General features: G+C 37.8%; 1 protein-coding gene across 1 annotated transcript; it reads right to left on the bottom strand.

Moving 5' to 3' along the window:
- Positions 1–3,776: 3,776 nt before the first annotated feature.
- LOC134293510 (small serum protein 2-like) lies at positions 3,777–14,127 on the bottom strand. Its single transcript, XM_062961251.1, has 4 exons — positions 13,971–14,127; positions 7,785–7,878; positions 5,391–5,517; positions 3,777–3,934 (listed from the first exon to the last, which is right to left on the bottom strand). Exons 1-4 carry the CDS (start codon positions 13,971–13,973, stop codon positions 3,829–3,831), a joined length of 330 nt encoding a protein of 109 aa, XP_062817321.1. The 5' UTR covers positions 13,974–14,127; the 3' UTR covers positions 3,777–3,828.
- Positions 14,128–14,449: the final 322 nt, after the last annotated feature.

The raw sequence follows: 14,449 nt of genomic DNA on the forward strand, positions 1-14,449 counted from the left end.
ATGAATTGAAAACATTGACTACATAAACAATGACTACTAAAAGGCAAGCTGTGTTGGATAATACAGAACGTTAGATGAGTGAAGGTTGGATAAGTGAGACTCTACTGTCCTTGCATTTTTTTATCAAGCTCTGCAATGAATCCTAAATATTAGGACGAACGTCCTGACATGGTTCCGGTGCTTTCGAGTTATTTAGATACAGAAAAGTAATAATTATTACTCTTACCATTTTGGGTTTCTCCCGACACAACTGGCTAAGTCTTCAAAGTAAATTATCCCAGAGGAGTCTCCTGTCCCTTGCGTTTATACAGAATTGAGGAGGATTAAGACAAGGAAGCTAGATGGGGGCATTGGAACGTGTACGTGGAAGCAATTAGGAATGTGCACGAAGAAATAGATGGAGATGTGATTGGCGGAACGAGCATTAATGAGGTGCAAGGTTATCACTTAAAAAGTAACACTGTGATAGGAACATAAAGGAATAGGAAATGGAATGTAAAGAGTTTTAAAAAAATCTATATACTGTATACACTCGAGTATAAGCCTAGTTTCTCATCTCCTTCTACAATGTCATATAATCCAGACTATCCAAGCAGACAATCCACACAATTTGTCTTTAAACTGGCTTATATGAGTTTACACTGCCATATACTGTATATACTCGAGTATAAGCCTAGTTTTTCAGCCCTTTTTTTAAGGCTGAAAAAGCCCCCCTCGGCTTATACTCGGGTGAGGTCCTGGTTGGCTTATGTTTGGGTCAGCTTATACTCGGGAATATATGGTACATTTATTATTTTTCTCTATTATTATTATTGGTATTACAGTAGAGTCTCACTTATCCAACACTCGCTTATCCAATGCATTTTTGTAGTCAATGTTTTCAATATATCGTGATATTTTGGTGCTAAATTCGTAAATACAGCAATTACTACATAGCCTTACTGCGTATTGAACTACTTTTTCTGACAAATTTATTGTATAACAGTATGTTTTGGTGCTTAATTTGTAAAATCATAACCTAATTTTATGTTTAATAGGCTTTTCCTTAATCCCTCCTTATTATCCAACATATTTGCTTATCCAACATTCTGCCGGCCCGTCTATGTTGGATAAGTGAGACTCTACTGTATTAAATTTATTATTTTTCTCTATTATTGTTGTTAATATTACATTTATTTTACTCTATTTTATTATTAATAATACTTTTATTATTTCACTCTGATCTTTTTATGATTACATTTATTATTTTACCCTATTTATTATTACATTTATAATTTCCTGTATTTATTATTATTATTATTATTATTATTATTATTATTATTATTATTATTATTATTATTACATGTATTATTTTACTCTGTTATTATTGAAAGGATACATAAGCACATTTACATTGAAGAAGATGAGAATAATGATTTGATCAGAGCTGGACAGTCTTATCTTAAATTTGAGCTTTATGTAAATATTCAAAAACATTTAACCCACTGATGCCTCAATTAATGTAATTTTATTGGTATCTATTTTTATTTCTGAAATTTACCACTCTTGGCTTATACCATCCTTCAACCCAGAAACTATCGAATTTCCTTGCGAGGCGGAAAAATATTTTGTATGACGCACTAATGACGGGTCTGGAGTTTCCATGAGGTTACGGAAAGGCTCTTCAATATCTTATGGTGACCCCAAAATGAACCTTTTTCTTGGTTTCTTTGAAAGAAGAAAGTATTATTATTATTATTATTATTATTATTATTATTATTATTATTATTATTATTTTATTATGACACAGCAAACAAGATAGATATGCTGGATTTCATATCACAACATCACAAGTCGAACACTTCCCAAGTGTCTAGGACTGTGTGATGTATTTTCGGATGATGCGCGCAGATCCCAGTCGGGTGGCCTTTTGCAGCTGGCAGATCGTAATTTTGTCAATGTCTATTGTTTCCAAATGCCGGCTGAGATCTTTTGGCACGGCACCCAATGTGCCCATCACCACCAGGACCACCTGCACTGGTTTCTACCAGAGTCTTTGCAGTTCAATCTTGAGGTCCTGATAGCGGCTGAGTTTTTCCTGTTGTTTTTCGTCAATGCGACTATCACCTGGGATGGCGACATCAATGATCCAAACCTTTTTCTTTTCCACAACTGTGCTGTCTGGTGTGTTGTGTTCCAGAACTTTGTCAGTCTGGATTCGGAAGTCCCACAGTATCTTTGCGTGTTCATTTTCCAATACTTTTGCAGGTTTGTGATCCCACCAGTTCTTTGCTGCTGGGAGGTGGTACTTGAGGCATAAGTTCCAATGAATCATTTGGGCCACATAGTTTTGTCTCTGTTTGTAGTCTGTCTGTGCAATTTTCTTACAGCAGCTGAGGATATGATCAATGGTTTCATCGGTTTCCTTGCACAGTCTGCATTTTGAGTCATCAGCTGATTTTTCGATCTTGGCCTTGATTGCATTTGTTCTGATGGCTTATTATTATTATTATTATTATTATTATTATTATTATTATTATTACTATTATTATTATTAAGACTGCTGTTGACTTCCTTTGAGGCTGAGAGAGTGTGACTCGCCCAAGGTGGCCTAATAGGCCTACACTGTCAAATGATGCAGTTTGACACATTCCAAAATTCCATGGCAATTGGATCTCCTCACACTAGAGCTTGGATCCACTTTAAATCTGCTTTAGGAAGGAGGCTTTAAACAGCTCAGTCAGAGAGGTCCTGGGCCTCACCAAACTACAAACCCCAGAATTCTGAAGGAGGCAGAAACCGAATTTAAAGCAGATTCATGCTCTAGTGATGTGGCAGAAAGTGAGTGTCAAACTGCATTTATTCTACAGTGTAGATGCATTCTCTGTTGCATTTCCTGCCTGCATGACTTAGAAGGGTGCAAACTACAACTCCCAGTAGCCCATAGCATTGAGATATGGCTGTCAAAGTGGTGTCAAACTGGATTAATTCTATCATGTAAATGCAGCCCTAGTCTGGCAGTGTTATAAAAGGTAGATTGCATCCATAAATCTCCTTTTCTGCTAGGTATTATGTTCCTACATCTTAAAAGGATTCATTGCTAAATTGTTGTTGTTTTATTATTGTTTCGTAGGAGATCTCTTTCTGTCCTTTCCCCTCTGGAAACTGACTTAAGATTTTCAGTCATTGCGTTCAACATCCAGAGCCAGGTATAATTCTTGCTTTAATTGATGATCTCAGGTAGGACATTGCAATGGGAATAAATGCAAGAATTTTGTTCAGGGAAGATGACATGAGCCTATTGTCCCATTCTTCTAAAATTCTTGGTTTGTACCTCCATAAATCTCTACATCTGTAACAAAAGTGAAGTTATGGGCTCAGTTGAATGCAAGTATGGATAATTTATGTTCTGGAGATGTTTAGCATCAAAATATGCTTGGTACAACCTTGGGATGTACGGATGAAGCTCCACCAAACATCTGGAGGCCCATTTGTGTCCCATTCCAATTCGAAACCATATCCAACCCTCCACATTTGTTAAGGTTGGGGATACCAGAACACCATTAAATTAAAACAACTCTTATTTTTCAACTTGAGAGAACCTCTCTAAGAATTCGTAGGTCTTCCAACCTGGCTCTGATCAATTTCTGCTGGAAGGTGGCCACAAAATTGTATTGGAGGCCTTAGAGATTCGTAAAAAGTCTTTAGGGCTTTTTTCAGTCCAGAATTCATTGAAAAGTTCCTCTCTGTGAAATGCTATGAGCTTTGCAGCAAAAGCCAATAAAGACAAGAGTCTATTTTAGATGCAGAGGCTCATTTATTCATTTGCCGCCTGTTTATGTAACGACTTCAAAAACATGGTTTTGATGGATCATTCTTCTTATAGAACTTATACTTGCACGTTGTTTCATCAACCACTGCTTTGCATCCTGGCATATCGGCAATACCGCCGTATCTAAAAATAAGAAGCAGAAGAAAAAGGTGTCCAAAATGACATGGTTTTTTTAAACTTGCAAAGAGAAGAAGAGTCAGATGTTTTTCTGTCATATCTGGGCTAGAAGGGCAGTGGCAGTTGGGATGAGATGACACATCTCCATTACGTTCAGGCCCAGAAGTACACAAAAAATGCCCTTTGAGGCCAGGGCAGTGGCAGTTGGGATGGAGAAAGTGGGCTCCCATCTAGGGCATATCTCAACTGCCACCGCCCTGGCCTTGGAGGGAGAGAAGAGGAGGCAAGCAGAGCTGATCCTCCCTCCTCCCCAACTGCCACTGCCTTGGCTTCAAAAGAAGAAGAGGCAGGCGAAGTGTCATCATGCTTAGGTCCAAAAGCATCCCAACTGTCACTGCCTTGGCCTTGGAGAGAGCAGAAAGAAAGCTCTATTATGTCTAAGTTGTACAACCCAACTGCCACTGCCCTGTCATTGAAGGGAGAGGATCAGAGCTTCATAGAAGATGTAGGCACAGCTCCATTGCGCCTAGGTCCTGGACCAGAAAAAAACTCCTTCCCACCATCCCAACTGCCACTGCCTTGGCCTTGGAGGGAGAGAAGAAGAAAGAGAACCCTATTATGTCTAAGCTGTCCAACCCAACTGCCACTGCCCTGTCGTTGAAGGGAGAGGATCATGGTTTCATAGAAAATGTAGGCACAGCTCCATTGCGCCTAGGTCCCAGAAGCAGGTGGAAGCCCCTCCTGCCATCCCAACTGCCACTGCCCTGGCCTTGGAGGGAGAGAAGAAGAAATAGAACTCTATTCTGTCTAAGCCATCCATCCCTACAGCCACTGGCCTGACATTGAAGGGAGAGAAGAAGAAATAGAACTCTATTATGTCTAAGCTATCCATCCCTACTGCCACTGCCCTGACATTGAAGGGAGAAGATCATAGCTTCATAGAAGATGTAGGCACAGCTCCATTGTGCCTAGGTCCTGGACCAGAAAAAAACTCCTTCCCGCCATCCCAACTGCAACTGCCTTGGCCTTGGATTTGGGAGAAGAAAGAGCAAGCATAACCTCATCATGCCCAGAAGCAGGTGGAAGACCCTCGTGCCATCCCAACTGCCACTGCCCTGGCTTTGGAGGGAGAGAAGAAGAAATAGAACTCTATTATGTCTAAGCCATCCATCCCTACTTCCACTGCCTTGTCACTGAAAGGAGAGGATCATAGCTTCATAGAAGATGTAGGTCAGATGCTGGCAGTTGGAAACTGCTGATAGATGAGCCGAAACATGTGTTTGCTGTGAAAGGACTGCTGTATTTTTGCTTGCTTCTTGCAGTGGTTCAGGGAGGCCGTGATTTGGAAACTATAAATCACTTCACATACCAGCATCCTGTGACATTATTTAGAGTGCAAGCCACATAACAGGGATGAGAACAGAGGTATAAACTGCCTAGATGAGTGAATCCCTTTGCGTACCTGGTGCAGCATTCCATCTCGTCTGTGCCGCAGTGGCATTCCATACATTGAGCTGTGTTCCACGAATCGCCTATGGGGTGCTTGCTCATATCATATACATCCACACACACAGGCTCCACCAGTTTACCTAGGGAGGAAAACACCCTCTGGCTTTACTTGCAGTAGTGCCATAAAGTATGTTAAAAATCATGGTCACCTTTTCCAGAAAGGACTCCACCTGTGAGCAAATATCATGTGTTGTTTTGAATGAAATTGCTTGAAAGGTGTTTGGCTGGGGCCTACAGAGGCTAAGATGCCATCCTAAGAAATTTTTCTCATTTTTTCCAAAACCTTATTTAACCAACAGCTAAATTCTGGAGTTTCCTTCTTTTTCCAATATTTAGCATAGGTTATTCTTGCTGCTGTAATAAGGTAATTGAAAAGGGTTTCCTTATTTTTATCATTTTTGATATTAAGCATCCCCAGGAGGTAGTATTTCGGGTCCAACTCAATTTTAATTTGCAACATCTTTTGTATTGTTTGGTGAATTTTTTTCCAGTAATTCTTCGTCTTATTACACGTCCACACGTTTTGGAAATAATGAATATGGATAAATTGACGTTTCTATTAAGAAATAACTATGGTATTCCAAAGAAACAAACGAATTGGGACCTGATAAAAAATTACATGGTAGAAATGCAAATGAAGGTGTTAATTTAATCCTAACAGACGGTTTGTAGGTACAAACCAAAGGTAAAGAGGATACTGACACCAAAGTATCCAGAATAGAAATAAAGAAATAAGGAGAAAAAGTAGAAAAGAAAATCTTTATAAAGTAACTGTGTAAAAGATGGAAGTCAATCCTATTTCTTTTTTTTCTTCTTTTTTTCTTTTTTTTAAATTTTTTCTCTTTCCCTTTTCGCCCTTCTTATATTCTAGGTTTTTCTTATCCTCTATGTTCACCTTTTTCATTTCTTTCTCTAGAAATCCAATTGTTCTCACACTTTCTTTGTAAATTTTATTTGGAAATTCAATAAAAATTTAATTTTTTTAAAAAAAGAAATTTTTCTCATTTTAATTTTTCCTTTATTATTATTATTAACTTTTCTTCTATCTTTCTTCTTTCCTACTTTTCTTCTTTCTTGGGGGGAGAAATGTTCCCCCACTTTTTATGTAAAAGAAATTTACTCTACCTTTAATAAAAATTATTTTTTTTAAAAATGAGGCCCGGAAAACTACAAATGGAGGCGAAGAATTCGTGAACTGTAGTTAAAAGTTGCTGATGAGAAGTGTTTACATGGCTGGCCAGAGACAACGATTAACTCTTGGTGGAAAACAACATGTTTACATTACCGGAGACGATGAGTCTTTTAAGTGAAGGAAGCAAATGCAATGCTCTTAAAGAAGGATAATGAATGATGGGTTAAGGGAAAAAAGTCAACATCTGTCCGGAACTGCTTGCAAAACAACTTGTCAGTCATTTACAAAGACAACTTGAACAGCAGGAAAATATTGTTATACAAGAGACCTTTTTACTGTCCAAAAATGTGGCAGACAGGAGGAGTCTGGTCACCTGCCGCTTTTCTCTAAGGGACGGAGAGAGATGGTGTATTCAAAGAAAGCAGATTTGGCTTGCAAAACTGCAACTCCCAAAATCCCATAGTACTGTATATAATAGTATAAGCCTAGTTTTTCAGCCCCTTTTTAGGACTGAAAAAGCCCCTCTCGGCTTATACTTGAGTGAGGGTCCTGGCTGGCTTATACTCGAGTATATATGATACATTTATTATTTTTCTCTATTTTTATTGGTATTATTACATTTATTATTTTACTCTATTATTATTGTTACTATTACATTTATTTTACTCTATTTTTATTATTAATAATACCTTTATAATTTCACTCTGATATTATTATTGTGATTACGTTTATTATTTTACTCTATTATTATTAAAAGGATACATAAGGACATTTACATTGAAGAAGATGAGTATAATGATTTAATCAGAGTTGGACAGTCTTATCTTAGAGTTTTATGTAAATATTCGAAAACATTTAACCTACCGATGCCTCGATTAATGTAATTTTATTGGTTCCTATGTTTATTTCTGAAATTTACCACTCTCGGCTTATACTGGAGTCAATGTTTTCCCGGTTTTCTTGTGATAAAATTATGTGCCTCGGCTTATATTCGGGTCGGCCTATTCTCGAGTATATATGGTATGTTATTCTACAATGCAAATGCATCAGGTATGGGCAAACCTGGGCCTTCCAGGTGTTTTGGACTCCAACTCCCACCATTCCTAACAGCCTACCGGCTGTTAGGAATGGTGGGAGTTGGAGTCCAAAACACCTGGAAGGCCCAGGTTTGCCCATGCCTTCCCTAGAAGGAAATGGCATGCTTGGCCGCCTTACCGTCTTCGATCACCAATTCATGCAATGACCGAAAGCAGGCTCCATGGCACACTGCCAGCACCACACAGAGGACACCCAGCCGGAACAGAGCGTTCTGAAACAGAGGCAGCAGGGATAAAACTTAGAAAGCATATTACAGAGTTTTCTTGGCAACATTTGCTTGCATTGCGTTAGGCCGAGAGAGTGGAACTCCCTCCTGAGAGAAGTTAGACTAGCCTCCACCTTGGCCACATTCTGGAAAGAGCTAAAAACCTGGCTATTTCAATGTGCGTTTGACTGACTCGGTTTAAATTCAGTGTCCTTTTACTTCCATCTATACCCAGCCACTGCACTTTATTCCGTTCCATTGTTTAGATCAGGGGTCCCCAAACTTTTTAAGCAGAGGGCCGGTCCACAATCCTTCAGACTGTGGAGGGGCCGAATTATCATTTGAAAAAAATAAAATAAACGAATTCCTATGCATACTGCACATGTCTTATTTGTAGTGCAACAACAACAACAACAACAACAATGAAAGAACAATACAATATTTAAAAATGAAAACAATTTTAACCAACATAAACCTATCAGGATTTCAATGGAAAGTGTGGGCCTGCTTCTGGCCAATGAGATAGTCAAGTTAATTAGGATTGTTGTTGTTGTGGGCCTTCAAGTCATGTCAGACTTTGGCCGAGCCTAAGTCTAAAATTAATTATTTATTTACTGCATTTATTTACTACATTTAAATCCCACCCTTCTCACCCTGAAGGGGACTCAGAGCAGCTGTATGTACATACAATATATTATATTATTAGCATAGTAAAATATTAGTATTATATATTACTATATTGGACTATACCACTATACTATTATATAATGTGCAATATATAACATATAATTAATATTATTATATGGTATTACTATAAGTATTATATTGTATAACATAAGATTATTATCAGTATTATATGTATATGCAATATATTATATTATTAAAACTGATATAAAAATATTATATTAGAAAACTGAGGGCGGGGGCCAGGTAAATGACCTTGGAGGGCCGCATCCGGCCCCCAGGCCTTAGTTTGGGGACCCCTGGTTTAGATCAATGATGGGCAACCTTTTGCGCTTGGTGTGTCAAAATTCACCAAAAAAAACTAGCATGACTTGGGTGGTGTGTCACTTTGAGAAAAAAACCATAATTTCGCCACATGTATAGTTTAAATAACAAAAATATATAATTGTAATATATAACTGTATTCAGTAAATCAAAAACTATTTACTACCATTATTTCCATGTACAACAATCTATGGTACCTCTTGCAGTTTTCATGCTGATTTCTCTCTGTTGTAGTTTCAGTGTAGTCATGAGCAATGAATAATATAATAATAATAATATAATAGTAATAATATGATAATATACTACAATAATAATAGAATAATAATAGTATATATATATATATATATATATATATATATATATATATATATATATAAGCTGTGCCCGGCCATGTGTTGCTGTGGCGAAGTATGGTGGTATGGGAAATAAAGTACAGTAGAGTCTCACTTATCCAACATAAACAGGCTGGCAGAAGCTTGGATAAGCGAATATCTTGGATAATAAGAAGAGATTAAGGAAAAGCCTATTAAACACCAAATTAGGTTATGATTTTACAAATTAAGCACCAAAACATCATGTTATACAACAAATTTGGCAGAAAAAGTAGTTCAATACACAGTAATGCTATGTAGTAATTACTGTATTTACGAATTTAGCACCAAAATATCACGATGTATTGAAAACATTGACTACAAAGATACGTTGGATAATCCAGAACGTTGGATAAGCGAATGTTGGATAAGTGCGACTCTACTGTATTGAGGAATTGGTGGTAGTTAAGGTAAAGGGTAAAGGTTTTACCTTACATTAAGTCCATTATAAATGGGTTATATAGCTGTGTGGAAGAGCCTTGAGTCTACACTGCCATATAATCCAGTTAAAATCAGATAATCTGTATCTTATAGGCAGTGTGGAAGAGGCCTAAGTGAGGCCTAACTCTGCCTGTCCCCTGGGCTGAGTGGGTTGCTAGGAGACCAAGTGGGCGGAGCTTAGCCTTCTAACTGGCAGCAATTGGATAAAAACAATTACTCCTCTCCCTCTAATTAGGACTTTATTTTTCTTTTCTTTTTGTTGTATGAACGTAGAGGCATGGATGAGGGGTTGTGCTGCCAAGTTCAGTGTTTCTGGGATGTGTAGTTTTGTTGTTTTGTCCTAGGCCGAAATTTCATTACCCTTTTATATATATAGATATAAATGTAATGTGCATAATTCCCATGGAGTAAACAACAAAACCACTGGACCAAATCACACCAAATTTGGCCACAAAAGACATTAGTCATCCAATCAATCTGCATGCAGCAGCGTGTCAGCAAAAATGGCTAGCCGTGTCAGTGCTGACACGTGTGTCATAGGTTGGCCATCACTAGTTTAGATATTGCACATATACATTCTGTTGCCTTGACTGCAATTTACACTCACTGAGCCTGGCTATTGGTCAGTTGTATGTTTTTATAGTATTTTATATGATTTATGATTTTATATGTTTTAAAAGTATCTATGGAGCCCCTGATAGTGCAGTAGGTTAAACCACTGAGCTGCTGAACTTTCTGATTGAAAGGTCGGCGGTTTGAATCCAGGGAGCGGGGTGAGCTGCCGTTGTTAGCCCCAGCTTCGGCCAACCTAGCTGCTTTAACTACAGTAGAGCCTCACTTATCCAACATCCGCTTATCCAACGTTCTGGATTATCCAACGCAGTTAGCCTCCCACCCCAATCCATAGCTGTTTCTCTAGGCAGCAAGGATTGAACTTTTTATGGATTTAATTTCCGACAGTGTTGCTACTGTAAGTTCATTTCATGCCATTCTATCTTTATTTGTAGTCAAATTGTTAGTAGCCAATGTTTTTGTAGTCAATGTTTTCAATACAGTAGAGTCTCACTTATCCAAACTAAACGGGCCGGCAGAAGCTTGGATAAGCGAATATCTTGGATAATAAGGAGGGATTAAGGAAAAGCCTATTAAACATCAAATTAGGTTAAGATTTTACAAATTAAGCACCAAAACATCATGTTATACAACAAATATGACAGAAAAAGTAGTTCAGTACGCAGTAATGTTATGTTGTAATTACTGTATTTATGAATTTAGCACCAAAATATCACGATATATTGAAAACATTGACTACAAAAATGGCTTGGATAATCCAGAGGCTTGGATTAGTGAGACTCTACTGTATATTGCGATGTTTTGCTGCTAAATTCATAAATACAGTAATTACTACATAACGTTACCAAGTATTGAACTGCTTTTTCTGTCGATTTCTTGGTGCTTAATTTGTAAAATCATAACATAATTTGACGTTTGATAGGCTTTTCCTTAATCCCTCCTTATTATCCAACATTTTCGCTTATCCGACGTTCTGCCAGCCCGTATATATTGGATAAGTGAGATTCTACTGTATACTACAAATTGCAAACACATTGCCTGCATCACAAGCACCATCTGGTGTTTTTAGGTATCTACATCATTATATTCGATATAACGGTGCTCCATGCAGTCATGCCGGCCACACGACCTTGGAGGTGTCTATGGACAACGCTGGCTCTTTGGCTTAGAAGTGGAGATGAGCACCAACTCCCAGAGTCGGACACGACTGGACTTAACTTCAGGGGAAACCTTTACCTTTACTATCATTATATTCAGTAACACCTTATCGCTTTAAATGGACTCTTACAGTATCCCTGATTACTTTAAATCATTTCACCTGTTGATAATTTCCCTATTATAGTAAAAGTAATCTCAGTGGATACTTGCAATAAGAAACAAACATAGCTGCAGCAGAATATATGAAATTACAAACATTGTGAGTATATGGATATGGATATACATGTCTTTAATGGAAACCTTCACACTTGCAAATTGTTACAGCCACTGTTTGTTCCTTTTGTTTTGAGAAAGGATACATGCATACTGTAGAAAGGGATACAAAGAGATTGTAAAATTGTGAGTACTGTATATACTCAAGTATAAGCCTAGTTTTTCAGCCCTTTTTTTAAGACTGAAAAAGTCCCCCTCGGCTTATACTCGGGTGAGGGTCCTGGTTGGCTTCTATTTGGTTCAGCTTATACTCGAGAATATATGGTACATTTATTATTTTTCTCTATTATTATTGGTATTATTGTATTTATTATTTTTCTCTATGATTGTTGCTACTATGACATTTATTTTACTCTATTTTTATTATTATTAATACATTTATTATTTCACTCTGATCTTATTATAATTGCATTTATTATTTTACTCTATTTATTATTATTATTATTATTATTATTATTTTCCTGTATTATTTATTATTATTATTATTACATGTATTATTTTACTCTATTATTATTAAAAGGATACATAAGCATAAGAAGAAGATGAGAATAATGATTTGATCAGAGCTGGACAGTCTTATCTTAAATTAGAGCTTTATGTAAATATTCAAAAACATTTAACCTACTGATGCCTCAGTTAATGTAATTTTATTGGTTATCTATTTTTATTTCTGAAATTTACCACCCTCTGCTTATACTGGAGTCAATGTTTTCCCAGTTTTTTTGTGGTAAAATTAGATGCCTCGGCTTATATTTGGGTCGGCTTATACTCGAGTATATACAGTATTTGTGTTAGATTTATAACTGTATGTATGTGGAGATGTATGGAGGTTAAGGTAAAGTTTTAGTCTGGTTGTGTCCGACTAAGGGTTGTTGCTCATCTCCATTTCTAAGCTGAAGAGCCGGCGTTGTCCGTAGACACCTCCAAGGTCATGTGGCCACTGGCATGACTGCATGGAGCGCTGCTACCTTCCCGCCGGAGTGGTACCTATTGATCTACTCACATTTGCCCAAATTTAAATACTGGTGGGGTTGGGGGAAGGGGTTGATATTGTCATTTGGGAGTTGTAGTTTCTGGATTTATAGTTCACTTGCAATCAAAGGGCATTCCGAACTCCACCAGTGCTGGAACTGAACCAAACTTCCCACACAAAGTTCCCATGACCAACAGGAAATACTGGAAGGTTTTGGTGGGCACTGACTTGAGTTTGGAAGTTGTAGTTCACCTACATCCACAGAGTGCCGTGGACTCCAAACAATGATGGATTTGGATCAAACTTGGCACAAATACTCAATCTGTCCTAATTTTAACACTGGTGGAGTTTTGGGAGAATAGACCTTGACATTTGGGAGTTGTAGTTGCTGGGATTCATAGTTCACCTACAATCAAAGAGCCCCTTGAACCCCAACTATAGAATTGGACCAAACTTCCCATACAAATTTCCCATGAGCAACAGGAAATACTAGAAGGTTTTGTTGGGCATTGACCTTGAGGTTTTTTTTTCCTGTTGTTAATTATTTATTATTGTTATTATTATTTGAGAAAAAGTTACAATTATATAAACATATTCTATACATTTCCCCCTCTTTTATTTACATTCACCCCTGTGCTCCCCTTCCCCAGAGCCATCTCTTCTTCTGTAGTCCCACCAAAAGTTCAAATCTTCATTTGGAGGTAAATTCCCATCTTCTTTTTCCAATAATTTTTCTAGAAATTTTCTCCAAATACTTTCCAAATCATTTTTTCCCCATAATCCCTTCTTTACTTGTAAATTTGATGTTAACTTGTCACTCAGTGCCATTCGCTAAACTTCTTTATACCATTCATTAATTTGTATTTTCATTTCTCCTTTCCAATATTTTGCAATTAGTAATCTAGCAGCTGTTAATAGCATGTCTATTAAAAATTTTTAACTTGAGTTTGGGAGTTGTAGTTCACCTACATCCAGAGAGCGCTGTGGGCTCAAACAATGATGGATCTGGATCAAAATTGGCACAAATACTCAATGTGTCCTAATTTTAACACTGGTGGAGCTTTGGGAGAATAGACCTTGACATTTGGGAGTTGTAGTTGCTGGGATTCATAGTTCACCTACAATCAAAGAGGTCCTGGAACCCCACCAACCATAGAATTGGATCAAATTTCCCATGACCCCTCTGAACCCCACTGGGGTCCTGACCCCCAGGTTGAGAAATGCTGCATAACTTAGAATAACAATAATTCACACATACCTTGCTACTGTAAAAGCTACTGTAAAAACATCACTATACTTACCATTTTGGCTTCTCGGATTTGGGAAAGCAGACTTTTCCCCCAAACAGTCCTTTTGAACCAGGAGAGAGATTTCTTGGCTGCTTTGGTGGAGAAGATATTCCCTCAATTTATAGAGCCGAGAAGAGGAAAAAGAGAGGAGGACACCTCCCCGTGACAGTTGTGTTCAGGCCCAATGAACGTGACACGGCGCCACAAAGGCGATTGGGAAAGATGTGTTTGCTCTGGACTTCGCCAGTATTTGATTTGTACATCGATCCCTGCGATAAGCGAGAGGCTCTTGTTGCTTCCAAAGACATATGACGACAGGTTGGGACCTGCAGCAAATCACATTTCACCATTGGGCCATCTACACTGCCATATAAAATCCAGATTGCTAGCTTTGGACTGAATTATATATAAGGTAAAGGTTTCCCCTGACGTTAAGTCCAGTCATGTCTGACTCTGGGGGTTGGTGCTCATCTCCATTTCTAAGCCGAAGA

Source organism: Anolis carolinensis, unplaced genomic scaffold (genome assembly GCF_035594765.1).
Source record: "Anolis carolinensis isolate JA03-04 unplaced genomic scaffold, rAnoCar3.1.pri scaffold_8, whole genome shotgun sequence".
Taxonomy (NCBI): domain Eukaryota; kingdom Metazoa; phylum Chordata; class Lepidosauria; order Squamata; family Dactyloidae; genus Anolis; species Anolis carolinensis.